The sequence below is a fragment of the Haliaeetus leucocephalus genome, unplaced genomic scaffold (genome assembly GCF_000737465.1).
Source record: "Haliaeetus leucocephalus isolate CR32 unplaced genomic scaffold, Haliaeetus_leucocephalus-4.0 Scaffold169, whole genome shotgun sequence".
NCBI classification, from domain to species: domain Eukaryota; kingdom Metazoa; phylum Chordata; class Aves; order Accipitriformes; family Accipitridae; genus Haliaeetus; species Haliaeetus leucocephalus.
In genome coordinates, this window is record NW_010972605.1 from 1,675,785 (window position 1) to 1,690,950 (window position 15,166).

The 15,166-nt window shown below is 38.1% G+C and overlaps 1 protein-coding gene across 1 annotated transcript in view; it reads right to left on the bottom strand.

Moving 5' to 3' along the window:
* Positions 1-15,166, bottom strand: part of ARL15 (ADP-ribosylation factor-like 15) — a 199,510-nt gene that overhangs the window by 138,203 nt on the left and 46,141 nt on the right. The window contains exons 3-4 of the mRNA XM_010563548.1: positions 5,743-5,887; positions 2,935-2,994 (exon numbers count right to left, since the gene is read on the bottom strand). Of these exons, the coding sequence (XP_010561850.1) occupies positions 2,935-2,994; positions 5,743-5,887 (205 nt within the window). The remainder of the gene's footprint in view (positions 1-2,934; positions 2,995-5,742; positions 5,888-15,166) is intronic.

A 15,166-nucleotide genomic window follows, 5' to 3' on the forward strand; every position in this document is an offset into this window, starting at 1 on the left:
GCCCTGCTGTGTTGTCCCTTCAACAGATATCACGGTGGCTGAAGTCCCTCATGAAGGCCAGGGCTTGTGAACATGACGCTGCTCCTACCTGTCTACAGAGGGCCTTGCCCACTCAGTCTTCCTGGTCGGGTGGCCTGTAGCAGACCCCCACTATAATGTCACCTGTCCCTGCCCTCCCTTTAATCCTGACCCATAAGCTCTCAGTCAGATCCTGACCCATCCCCAGGCAGAGCTCCATGCACTCCAGCTGGTCATTGATGTAGAGGACAACACCCCCTCCACATCTCCCCTGCCTGTTCTTCCTAAAGCATGTGTATCCTTCCATTCCAACACTCCAATCATAGGAGCCATCCCACTATGTCTCTGTCCTACCAATAAGATTGTAGCCCTGCAGGCGTGTGCACGGAAGGCAGCCTGGCTTAAGAAACAAACACAATTAAAAAAAATCAGCAACAGGATTTTTTTTTTAAATAATTCTAGTATCATGTACTTCAAAAGAAAAACTTCTGCAAAAATTGCACAGCAAACTTTGCTCCACGTCCCTAATCCTAAAGGCTGACGAAGAGATAACCAGACCAGGAAGAGACAAAAGAAGAGAGACTGTTTTCTAAGCACTTTGCCTGAAAAATTACAATCCCCACAGAAATGAAGAAGTAAAACTTGGCTTCATTAGCAGCTCCAGAAGGCAACCAGTACAATAAAAACTAGCACCATCTTTGACCTTGAGAAAGAATATTGCTTCAAACAAACAAAAAGTATACTATGCAGTCAGCATCTGTTTCACTTAACTGCTTGGCTGCTGAATATAAGAGCCTTAAACAGTATGACTTCTGCTGTAAGCTTTTTAAATATCAGCTGATAATACATTGCTGTACAAAGACATATGAAGCTTTCAGTTACCTAAACCTAAAAGACAACTTTAAAACAGAGTACCAAAAATGAGAACTATATGGAACTTCACCCTTTGAATAACATGCAACATCAGACAGTAGTTGTTAAAAACATGTGCCTTTCTACCTTCCTCCAAGTTTCCAGGATTGAACATCTGGACAAGACCTCCGTAATACAGTAAAGAGAACTTAAGATAACAAGACCGTAACAACTGAAGGCAAAAACCAGGAATAAGAACAAAAACGTAGATTTCAACATCAGAAGCAGAAATTCCGGAATAAAATTTAGCAGTGATTAAATATGTAAGCTGCTTTACTTTCATACAGCAGCAAGAGAGAAACCATCCATACTCCAGAAAGCTCAGGCTTTACCTTCATCAAATAGGAACACATCTCTCAACTAGAAGACTAAATGATGACCACCAGCTTTTGGAAGAAAAACAAATTTTTGGAAGCTTGCCTCAGGTCTCTCACCTAGGCAATGAAAAGCTATCAGAATTAGCATTCTTCTGCAGTGTCTCATAGAAAAAACAGATGACACCATTTCTAAGTACAGACATGTAAACACCCATAGTTAAAGGGAAAAGAAATGAAAAGGTGGAGTAAAAAAAATTCTGACAATCATTCTGTCTTTGGGAGGAGATAAATTGATGAAAAAACCAAATCAAATATTCTGGATTACTTCAGGACATCTTGTCATGAGACAAAGCACTCCACTGAGATAAGGTTTCTCATAACACACATACCTGCATAAAATATAAGTTGTATGATCAGAAAAGGTTAAGGAAGAGACTTTAACCAGGATCTGCTATAGAATACTCAGATCCAATTCCTGATGCAAAAACTGCATTTACCTATACAAATTATATATTTCATAGAGATTAGGCAGCCAAATGTATAAACTGGGCTGCAAATGATTCACCCTATTTAAAAAAAAAATTCAAAAAATGACCTAAATGCACATTTTGCAGATAACACATTCAAGCAGAAGCAACACTATCCCTGTGGAGTGGTCCCTTTATCAAAGAAAACTTCTGCTCCTTTTACAGGATACAGGCTCAAACAAAAACATGTATGTTTAAATCCATGGAGCAATGGTAGTAAAGAGGAAATGCTATGTTTTTAATACGTGCTTATCCTAAAGCCTTCTTGAAAGTTTCAGATAAGACAGCCATCATGAAACTTGATTTGATCTCATGAAACTTCCTTCAAGAACCAAGGTAACTTCTACCTCAGAGCATTTAAGAGAGGTTTCAACCTTGCTGAAAATCTAATGAAGATCAAGATTCCTTCTACTATATTTACATAGATAATAAAGACGACCTACAGAAATTCTAGAATATAATGAAGATCTATGTGTTTTTTTAATTAGAAGAACCATATATGAAATTAGACTCCACAAGAACTCCCATTAGGAGAGCGTTTTCCTCCTTTTAACAGAGCTACCTCTTGATCACTTAAGACTCAGGGTCAGAACTGGGCAGCCAAATAGCTTATCTGTATACAGACAATTAAAAAAACCACAACTACGTAACAACTATCCCTTCAAAACCCAATAAATCCTACAAGAAATTAAATCTCAAAGAATGTAACTCATTGGAAGTTGGCTGCCTTTCCAACACTTTCGGTGGTGCAGAAAGTATATTGGGTTTGCCAAATGTTCAGTTACATGAGCCAGTGCTTCTAAGTAAAAGCTTGTATGTACAATAAACACAGGGAATGCACCTCCTTGAGCTGCCACGTGAGCCGTAGTACAGTTACAGTCCAGTGTGTATTTCTGCGTAATTTAACCACTGCAATCCAAGAAATTACATTAAGGAGATACACCACACTTACACGCCTTCCGCTCTTCCTGCTTTTTACTTTTTGTTCTTTGTAGTCAGCACCTGTACAATTTTTCTCAACTTTATCTGCTGTGGTGAAACACAGGTTTTAAATTCCAGCCACACTGATTTATCATTTTTAAATTTTAAAAAACTAACAGTTTGGTACGATGAGATCAAGACACTGCATGTTTTTATAATCAAATAAATAAATGCTATACCTCCAAGTTCTTTTATGTTCAAGATGGCATTCTGGAATGGCACAGCTTTTATACTAAAACCTAAGAACAGAAATACAGAGTATTAGTAAGTTAAAGATGCCATTTGAAATCAATTGCATACATTCAGAAAAGACTACTTTTCCATCAAGAACCAGGATTTTGCATACGAAATACTGTTTCAATATGATGTTTAAAAATATCAATTGGGGGGTGGGGCGAGAGGCAGAATAAATCAGTATGAGCAATGAAATCTGCAGTGATACTATTAAATAGCTGGCACACATAAAATTCAGCACAAAACTTCCATCCAGGCTATCTACCATTTGGTAAGGAGTTAGTACTGAATATACCTTCATGAAGCCATCTTTTAATGCAGTTTTCAGCCTACTAATAATATGAAGCGATCCTTCTGCAATTTTTAGGAGATGTGGAAGACAACATGCAATTCAAATCACTTTTCTTCCATTTAAACTTTACAGGTTTTGGTTACACCTAGAGTATTAATCCTGTATATAAACGTTATTAACAGAAAGATCCTTTTACAGACCTAAGTGGTATGTATTAAAATGGTTACAAGCACACTAGAAGCATTTATGAATCCTCTATTAGCCTGTTACATGCTTAAAACTAAAAAAACTTTTTTAAAAGTGTGTTTTCCCTTAACTGAAAATTCAGACAGCCAAGAGAAAGAGAATGTGAAAGGCTCCCAGCAATCCATCAATTTTTAGTGCATACATACATACAAGTGTATGTAATACTTTATATAGGAAAAAAATTATGTCTGCTTTTTCAGCATAAAACGTCCAGATAGACAGTAAATTTATTTCCATCTAGCACAAGTAGTTTCAACATGACTACATACCTGTGAATTGAGTAAATAAGTTTTAAAAAAATGTGTTTTTCTCTGAGTTTATTAGCTATTGTTTAACAGAAACAAGGTATTTTTTCTCCCAGATCAGACCAGTATGACATTGCAGTACTCCAACCATGGTCAGTGCTAGATGCAGCAGAGGAAAGTGCGAGACAATCTGAAGGGTAGAATTATGAAATATTTTTGTTGTTGTCTTAAAATAAATAAATCCTAAACTCTTCCTAGAAAGGAGAAAAATCTGGAATGGACCTGAGTGGTGTTCATAAGAAAAGCAAAAACACAGGTTATAGTTTGAAAACTGAGTGGAGAATTTGTCACATTTTATTCTTAGATTCTCAACAACATTTTCTCATACAGCAGAGATATGGTACATATGGGTAGACTTATTATAAGCTGAATAGCCTAGATATGCATCATTTTGGTTAGGATGCTGCCCAGTTTCTCCATTCCTCAAGTTGCCTAACTAAATAATGGTATTTTGTTGCACCTATCTAGAAGCATGTAAGAAATTTAATTTTAAAATTAATCATGTGTTCATTATTTCCTTTGCTAGATCTATACTGCTATTTATATTGCTGTTACTATTTCTTTCAGGGTCTAAATTGTTAAAGTACAATTTGCAGTAATTCCAGGTAACTCTAAAGATAAAGCGGCGGGGGGGGGGGGAAGGCTGAATTATTCTACAATTTCCTTCTAACTTTTTGAGTAAGGCATTGACACCTTCTCCACACAATGAGGTGTCAGATCTCTTTAACATTCGCAATAACACCACTGTGAAGGCAATGGGATAATTATTCATCACAGAAAAAACCCCATATTTTCTTGTACCTGGTTTAATTTGTTTACCTACAGTTGTATTAAATAATCTTATGTTCCTGTAATTTAAACAAAGATACAGTGAAAACCACTTAGGGTTGCTAAGGGACAATCATAAAATTCAAGCCCATGAACCACAGCTACAATATAAAGCCATGTAACTATAAACACAAATTACTCGCAGAACACTCACTATCTGTTCCCTCAGCAAATCAACCTTAGTAAATCACTGTGGCCACAGAACCAGATTTCTTCCATCTCTATGACCTAATCTGTCCTCTTTCTGAACTTTGTAGCCAGGTATTCCTTTTTTCTTATCCACATGTTTGTTTCTGGTTTTTCTGGTGCTGTTTTATTTTTTTGTTTTGGGAGGTTTGTTGTTTGTTTTGTTTGTTTTTTTTTAATTAAAATACCCTTTTCAGTATTAGGCATTCTGGTTCACCTGTATCAGCATGTATATTCAAATTTTTTTGACTTAAGATACCTTTTAGCTGTGGTTGTTGTGTCTGTTTCTATGTATCCTCTCAATACCACTGAAACTTTTTGTAAATTGATTCTCTGGTCGCAACCTACCTTTACTACATAAACAAGCCTCTTTGCTGATCTTAAAGAAATGATTATCACCAGAAATAAACATTTCCATTACATTTATTCTTTTGTTTGCTAGCATATACCACAACGCAGTACTGGCCAAGTATAAGAAATATACACCAACTTAAGTTTCAGAGCATTACTGTCCCATTCTATTTTATAGCACATCCTCCTCTTTTCTGTCCATAAAACAAGACTGCTCAAAAACCAAAAGTAAAAATACAATAAAGAAACCTTTTAATGTGTGTCTACACTACACTACTACTGTATGTTTCCAATGGTTTTACTTCATTACACCACAATTTATGTTTTGACTTTCAACACATTCAAAATTTTATGTATTCATGGATATTCCCCAATGTATGACCAAACACTGGAAGAGTAAGTAGTGGTAGCTTCAAAGCAATCCATTAGGCACTTTCCAAAGCAAGATAACTAAGCTGAAGTTCTCTACCACCCTTTGCTATATGTTTCAGAAGTTACCTTTGGGCAACGTTACAGTACACCATGGAATAAAGGCAACATCCTACCTGTGGTAGACACTATATTCTCCGGGCTTTCACTGCAAAGCTGTGACAAAAGACTTGTCTTGCCAGAACCAGTGAGGCCTATGCAAACCAAGTCATATTCAGGTCGTGGTGGTGGCGGTCCCTTGCAGCAAAGCGCTCTGAAACACTGCCAGGGTAGGGAAAAACAAACAAAACAGAAAAAAAACCAAAAGCAAGAAGTTACTTTTTTTGCAAATGTTTATTCAACAAGGTTCTAAAAATCAAGTTTATAAATTTAAAGCCATTGGAGGGAAGCAAATTATCATTTCAACTTACTATTTTGACAAAATCAACAATTAATAGACTGAGACTACCTCAACTAAAATCTAGAAAAACTTTATAAGAAAACATAAAAATACCTGTTAACTTCTCACCTAAGCCTCATAGAGCTGGATTGAGGAAAGTGACAGCCATTTCCTGAACAGTATAAACAGTGCACATACAGAGAAATAAGCACGTGCCCTACTCAACTCTGCAGTTGGGTATGCATGATTTCATTCTTCCTGTACTAATTTCATGCAATACCTGGTGTAAACATCAGAGCGGCTCCTGAGCAGCTGCTGGCCAGGCTCTACCTGTTGTCACAGGGAAGAATCAGAGAACTTTGCTCCATTGATGTCCTTCCTGCGCTTGCTTTGTCATGGGTTTTACGTTACAATATCAGCTGTGAAAGAGTACAGCTTGTAAATAAATAAATTTTGCTGGATATAGCTCTAGTCAAAAATAAGCAGATCTCTCACTTTCCCTGGTGAAGTATAAACTAATCACAATATAAAGAAAATAAATCTCTTCCACAAAGCCTACTTTAGAGTTCTGCTCACGTCGCAAACAGTATTGCCAAAGTAGGCCAAGCTCACCCACAGGGTCTTTTAAGCCCTTAGAAAGACTCATCGGACCTTTCTTTATATGTAATATGGAGAAGTTTTATGTAAAAATCTAAAACCATATCATTCTGGGAAAGCTAGGAAGTTTATGTTGAAGGTATAGGGTATAAGTACCTGCTAATGTCCAAGATAGACCTCCACCACCCCAATACATATAAATACCTCTTTCCCAAATATCTGCCACCTTCATATCAGAAGAATACATCTGCCATAACAAGGAAGGGAAAACATGTTTGTGCAATCACTCCTCTCTCACACATTCTGTCTTTAAATAGCCCCAGATCTTTTCTTCCATCTTAACCACAAGCCAATCACCACACTGGGTAAAGAAATCCAGTCTTTACAACCTTAACCTACTTTGTCTACAAAGTGTAGACCTAGTTTGTCTTCATGACTACCCAGGATCTCTCATTGAGGGCTACTGGAGGAGCAGAGAAACAGAAGAGACTTCAGTAAGGCACTGTTGCAAATACTGGGGCCTGGCTCTGTGAGAAAGTCATCCAAAGAGAACATGATTACAAAAAGACAGCTCACTGAATGCAGAACTTCCATTGGATTCTTTCTGTATATATAGTAAGTTATACATGCTGCAAAAACAGTGTTCATTGGTTTAAAGAAGTAAAAGGTAAGTTCAGGGAACGTTACGAAATTCCTTCAACACCTTTTAAAAATGTGAAAGGAAATATTTTAGGAGTGAAAACATTTACAGTAGTAGTTCAGCTGAACAAAGGCAACAGATTTTGAAAATAAAAGCTTTGCTTCTATTAAAATTTGACTCAGAAATTACTTTTTTCAGGAAGGTTTGCCCTTATATGTGTGTTCATAGCTAAACGGAGTAAACATGCCTTCTAGCTTTACTCAGACATCAGTTTATACTTATCTCACAGATTCTACAAAGCCACAGCAAACATTCTACTCTGGTACTTAAGCGAGAAAGGCCAACTGAGTTCATTGCACTACATAAGCTCCTTCAAATAGAGTTTCCACTTAATGGATATCAGGCTGAAGGCCACATAAAATTCTTCGAAGCTTGCCAGAGCTCCTGAGGCTGTGTGTCAGGCCCTTTGCAGCCAGTCTTTAAAAAGGATTCAATTTGTCCCTGTCAGCACAGCATCTTTGCAACAACTTCTTGATATCATATTGAAAAACATAGAAGAATAGATGAGCTGATGAAAGTCTGTGCTTCTCTCTGTCCAGAGACTGTGCCACTTCTTGTGCAACCAGACACTACTCTTGTGGTCCCGACAACATTTAATAACCTGCAGTTCCATCAAAGGTAATTATTGCTCTTTGTAGAACATATATGGAGGCTCTGTGGGTGACAGAGGGGCTCCACAGGCTGGTTTTGTGAGGGTCAGTATTTCTTTAGTGCAAATTCCTTAAGTCTAACTTAGTCTGGGGAATCTTTACATGCTGTTGATTAAACATATGAGCAAAAATCCAGGTCAAACTGCATGTCCAAAGCAGCATACATAGACGCGCTACCCGTTCACTCATCCTTCACCAGTAAGCAGTTAGGTATGAAAGTTCCTGAGATACAGCAGACACAGAACCCCAGAAGACAGGGAAACTGCTCCCTCCAGACCTCTCTCATATATTTTTTTTTTCATATGATTCCCCTGTCTTTGTTATAGCCATGACTTTGTCCTTCTGCAAGGCTAATTTCCTTCACTAGATATTTTTGTGTGGTAGGAATGAAAACAAACTTTAAATATTCTTGCTTCAAAAAGCAGCTGAAATTTAAGCTGCTGTGTATAGCACTTGCCGCTGGCTGACATGAGAAATTCTACAGTGCATTTTAGGGGATATTTGTAATAACATATTTAATTTTTATAAACTTATTCCGCAATCCTCCTTACTCAAACTCAATGAACATCTCTTCCATTGGAAATATCACTATACAAACAGTCTGATCACTGCCTTCCTGTTCTCTCAGCAGCTTAAAGTGACTTGGCCCCTAACAAAGTCAGGGCTATTTAAGATTCCATTATAGAGACTAAACCTCTATTGTCACAACTTTGGCAGCTGCATCTAGTAGCTGCAGAAGATCTGTGGAGAGTAGAAAATTCAGAGGTCATTGACCATGCAAATAAAATTACATCCTATATTCTGCTTTTGATTATGGACAGGAAATGCATCCTGAAATATTTTATAAAGCATGGACTAGAGCTACACCATTAGTTAAGATTTCATCATGTATTCCAGTGCAGTCTGAAATGCACAGAACTGCAAGAAATGTGTATTAGTAACTAAAGAAGCCATTCCTGAAATCCAAAACACAAATATATCAAAAACATTGAGAGAGTTATTCAATTCACAATTAGCGCTCAGTCCTTTCCAAAACCAGTGTACTTTCCACTCCTTTTGGACAACCCAAAGAGTGTAAGAGCAACATGAACACCTGACCGCTCTTGAAATACTTGTCAGATATGGACCTGGAAGTCTCTTTCATTGACTCCCAAACCTGATCTGCTCGATGAGTGACTGACCAATAAAAGGCTGCCTTTTAGGTATTATAAAACAAACTCTGAACCCAAATGAGGCCACGCGGAGGGACTGTTGGAGAGGACAGAAAGAAAACATTTAACCACCATGAATATAGGGGGTCAAGCAGAGCTAGCTGGCATAGTCACTGAAATGTCGTTTGGGGTATGGTCATGCATTTCAGCCCCACTGCGAGCAACAAAAAAGGAACAACATTTTTTTGAGCCCTTCCATCCTATCAGGGTATCACCTTACTTACTTTAGAGGGAGAGACACGTCAAAGTGTCAGTTTTGATGATTTTTGAGAACATCACACTCAAAAGTCTTTATAGATATTAGATGGGAAGAAGAAGCAGGCAAAGAGAGGCAGGCAGGGACAGTCTGGAGTTAATTTTTCTTTTTCTTCTTTTTTTTTTTAATTAAGAAGCAGATTTTAAAGTACTGAACATAAAACAATACAGTATCTTGAAAAAATGTATGCGTTTAGCCAGTTTTGGGAAAAAAAAAAGGATGTATTTATCCAGGAAACTGGGAGTAATTAGGTGCTGCAGTCTGCAGAAAGCTGTGCAATATTCAGTACCACTGTTACTTTCATGTTACTTGTATGTGTGCATGTATGCTGCATGTGCACGTATAATCATCTGCAATACCTAAGGGAAGTCAGCCAGTCCTACTCCTGCTTAGGGATTTCCATCCCAACCTGATGATTCCAGTTTTAGGTGGATCAGTATTTGAGCTGACAATCCTAGTCAGTGTCCCTTTAAAGCCCTATGAAGATTTCCTCCAGGAAAAGCATTAAATATTGTGTCTATAACAGGGGTGGCCAAACACTTCTGATATATGTGCTGCTCAGAGATCACATATTGAAGCTCTGGTCAGCAAACGTCCCTGAATTACTACTCTCTCCAACACATTACACTGCCTCCAGCCATTGAGTCTGTCTTTGCCTACTCATTGTACTTCTCGTTTCACTCTCCTTTTGGGGGTGAAATACTCCATTATATCTGCTTTGTTCTGAACCCATCTCCTGTCTGTTTCTTTTGTTGCCACTATTTAATAGGGACAAACAGAAGCAAGGGATTTCATGCTTAGTTGGTTAAACACACACACTCTCATGCAAAAATACCCTAAGTTAGTGCAACATTAAGGCTAACAAACCAAGCATTCAGAGCTCTTGAAATCCAGAATTAAGGCTGAAAGCTCAACCATAACTCTGCTCCCCTCCTTCTCTCACTTGTACTCATGTATATTGTCTCCCTTTACATTTTCTTTTTCAGTTAAGGTATCTTTGAAAAAACAGACTTCTAGTACCCAGCACACACTTATATCCAGAGGACTGGTTAATCATGTAAAGCTGTTAGTGAAAACTCAAGGAGATTATTAAAAAAAGTCAAATTTACACACAGCAGGCTCCATAGCTCTGATGTTGTCTGAGATCACACAAGCGCAACGAAATCTCAAAACTTGGAAGTGGTAATGTGAAAGGTGGGGGAAAACAATGAAGGTAGGCAGTTATGCTAAGGATAGGAAACAACTGGGGACAGCAGTGGTATAATTGAATGCAGATAATAAAATACTCAAGGCACCTGAATGAAATTACACACAGCTAGGAGAGAGGGCAAAAAAAGGGATATTTAAATAAACTAAATTTTAACTGTATGAATACCTTAATGTCAAATTAGTACAACAGAATCTATGCATTTGTGTGAGCTAAAGCTGCAGACTCTTAAGTTTCTACACTGCTGCACAAGTGGTTTTACCACTACAAAAAAGGGGAGGAAGAGCAAGCAAACTACCAATTTTAAGACATGCAACCAGTGATACTGCTTTCATGTTTTCAAAACATCAGATTGGTAAGGTTCATCTTCATCTATGTGCCAACAGTAATGAGGACAAAACCTAACAGATTGCTGTTCATTTTGTGGCTACCAACAGAGATGAATGAATAGTCACATAGCCACTGCCATCCTGAAGTAATGTTCAGCACAGATGAAAATACTAAAATCATGACCAGTCCAACAGCCCACAACCTCATTAAACAGTGACCACTATACTCAAGCTCCTCCATCCCAATACAGACGAATGATCCAAACCCCAGTAGAGGGACCCCAGCTCAAGGCCTGCTAACCTACAGCAACACTCCCCCAACTGGACAAAGCAATCCTCTTCTTTAACCTGGCTAATCTTCCTAAGTGCGTGGTCAGCCCACTGGTTGAACCTAAGAGTACTTTTCCTCTACATGCACCTAATTGTCTTCAATTTTCTACCAGCCTATGCTGCAGGAAGACAGACAAATATGGCATTAAAGACAGAATAATACAAAATGGGACAGAGAAAAAAATTTTTAATGAAGTGAGGCAGTTTTACAGAGCAAACAGAGTCCTGCTGATGTCCTACCTTATAGAAATGTTATAGGACACTAAAAATAGCAACGTATTGTTTAGAGCAGGAATCTCAAATTCTTCCTTCAGCCCACTAAGAAATACATTTGGATTCATTGGTTGAAATTATCCACCAACTTGTCAAAAACTTCTTGGTATTTCAGAGGAGCCATGCTTCTGGAGTCTCACAAGGGGCAATCACACCTCAAGTGACTTTCAACATCTCTATGTGGTCACCAGCTGAACAAGACATAAGAAACAGACTCAAGTACCAAAACCAGACGTATGACACAGCCCTACTCATTCTTCAACATATTTGACAACTCTGCTACCAGCAGAGAAGGTTTGGAGGAAATAAGGTCAAGACAAAAGAACCGGCTGACTTTTGACAAGCCAGACATGCTGTTCAGAGCATATCACTTCAAAACACTTCATGGTCATGACGCATTGTGCCTTTGAGTGATGATAATACAGAGTGCATTGAATCCTGTCCAAAATCCAGAACAACTTTTGGATTTCTCGAGAAAATAAAGTCTTCACTATCTCAAGGATAAAATAAAGTTTCCAACTCAGTTTTTCATGCTTAAGCTAGTGGCTGCCACATTGCACAAGGGTGAAGGACAGTATCTTTGTTTGTATAGCAATTTGGCAGAAGGCAGGAGATTATTTGTTTTATCTGGTATCAAAGGGACTGCTCTGGGGTGAAGGCTTCACCCAGAAGTTCAGGGCTTTAGGAACCACAAGAATTTGATAAATGCAGTCAGAAACGTAACTTCCCTTGAAGAAGATATAAGGCAACAGAAGTCCTTTCCTTACTATCAGCCAAAACAAATCACAAAGCCTCATGTCCAAAACTGAAAATGAGCCTCTCTGACCTTAACCTCTTGCACCCTCCCTATAAATGAAAGAAGAGCAAAACCAAATGACTCTCCATGCCATTCACACTGTGCTTGAAGAAAGCATGTAGGAAAACAATTATCAAGTTCTGGATGTACTCAGATATTCAGTGCAATAGTATGATTTAAAAGCCTACATAAAATAAAATAGCACATGGCTATGATAAACCAATGCTGAGTCAGCAAAATAGTTAAACATATGCACAGGTGCTACTCTGAACAGGAGAATACCATCACTTGCTTCACTGCAGTGTCAAATCAAGCTCCAAGGGGGTTGTCAGGACACTTCTAGATTTCATCAAGTGCAGAGTTATTGTTCAAGTTGTTTCCTCTCTGACAGTTTGGTTTCCATTTGTTTTGCTGCACAACAGTAACTCATCTCTTTCACCCCATCAGTCCATTCACATTTAACAGCAAGAGACAAAGGCAACAACAACAACAAAATGAACAGAAGCCTTTGTAAACAGTTTAACAACCTAAGGAAACAACCACCATACTAAAAAAGCCCAAAGAATCATTGAAAATACCAGCAAAAAAGGCAGTAGCAGCACCACTGAAATGTGCGAAAGTCAAGCATGTGGCACCTCCTGTCACTTCTAATTTCTAGTCAGGATGAAAGTTATATAGATTTTTTTTTTTTTTTTTAAATATATTCATCCATGTCCCATCCCGTCCTGCCTCCTGTCCTTCCCCCCCCCAAAAGCAGCAGTTCAGAGCTTTCAGGCTTGCTAATAGTCATCCCTTTACAGTTTCTGTGCCAAATCATAAAAAGCTTTTCCATGATTCACGTGCGTTACAAGGTGGGTTACAGAATACTTTTGTTTTGTTCAGCCTAGCAGGAATAATTACTTGTGTTCTATAAGCTCACTGGGATCACAAAACCAGAAAGAAACAAACAGACCACTTGGTGTTCATTGATTTTTCTAATTAACACTGACTATGTGTCACCTACATGCAACAGCACACTTTGTTTCTTTCCTCTCCCTGAAAACTATTTGGTACACAAGATTCTGGACATCCATATTTAATATACACAGCACACATGCTATTACTTCTCTAATAATATAAAAAAAGAGGATTTATGGAAACAGTACGGTGATATATCCAAATCCCATGCCCAAATGGGTCAAAGAACCTCAAAGAAATAAGATTAGCAAAATACTTCAGGTGCAAACAGAAATCCAGATGTACACTACATGAAAAGGAAGGTAAATGAAGACTTGCATTGTATTCCATACGTTAAAAAAGAAAATAAGAAGAAAGGCCACTGCTGCTATCCTACACTGAAATTTCTAGGCAAATTCAAAGTACACTAGGAGAGTAAAACCTATCACCAAGTGTGAAGTGAGATTTCTGCAAGTTACAATAGGATTTATGTAGCAAAAAAGGTCTCAAAAATTTTCAGTTAAGTTAAAATGAACACAAACAAATTCATGTATGTGAAACATAGCTGGCAAAAGCACAAGGAATGGCCAAGTACGAGAAACAAGAGAAGTGTGCTTTCATGCACTGATAGCCATAAAATCTCAAAGGGGATTCAGGTGATACCAGTTAATACGTCCCCGAGAAAAGTAACAAGATCTGAATTCTTCCACCCACTGTATCAGTAGCATTACAGAAACAGACAAACTCCAGAGAATTTTTTTCACCCAGCTTCAGCCCACGCTTCCAGAGTTGTTGGACATCATAATTGTAACTAAAAGAAAAGAGCTCCTGGGCTGCACGCATGTCTCTTGAGTAGCAAAAAGCAAAGGAACCTGGAGAAACTCCAAGTGTGTTTCAAGGGAAAAAGAAGAAATATCTAATGTTTACTTAAGGCAATGTTTCCTCTGAGATTAAGCCCCAGGATATTTCATGTTCTTTCTGGTGAAAGAATTCAAAACTAAAATTTACCATCAAATCTGAGAAAAAAAAAGAGGAAAAATCTCTAAGAACAGCAGACCAGACTATTTTCTATAACTTCCAGTTTTACTGAGCATGTTCATAGCTGAGGTAGAATACTAAGTACAAAGATATTGTTGGTATCAAAGAAAATCTGTACAAAAAAAGCAAAACAGGAGAGAAGGACCCATTGACAAAGGACAAAACCTAAAAGTTTTAGAATTTCTTTGCAAAATACCATAGAGCAAAATTAAACAAAATTATGATGGTGTGATGGTACATTAAAAATTAAAGTACAGTTTCAACTATCACTTTTAAACCCACCTGCTCAGGGGTCCCAGTTAATAATTCTCTCTTTGCTCATACAGCACAAGAAGCACACCATAGCAAATTTAGGCATTACCCAACCAAGATGTTAGCAAACCAATTAATGTTTGGCTACTCTAAAATTATCAGGACGCAACGGAAAGAACATACCAGTAGATACTGATGCAAAAAAAAAGTTACTAAAATAGAAACAGTCCATGCAGTTAACATTTAAATATAAGGGTGAAAAGCATTACTAGTATACACGCAGCCTAAGAAGAAGCGACAGGAGCATTTAGGTAAAAAGAGGAGGTTGACAGAAGAACAAATATAGCTGGATTTTGCAGGCAGCGCAAGTCTTCTCACCAAAGAATTCTTCTGCTTGGAACGTTGAAGACTATGGATGGTATGTCAGCGTGCCCCCTCTGTGGTCTAGACAGCCCAAACCTACAAGTTTCTCCTGGTGAAAACTACAACCACTTTTTATCACTTAAGGGGCATGAAATACTTCAAACCCCAGGAGGGTATCACTAAGCCAGAATTTTTTTTTTTTTGGGGGGGGGGGGGGGGGGGC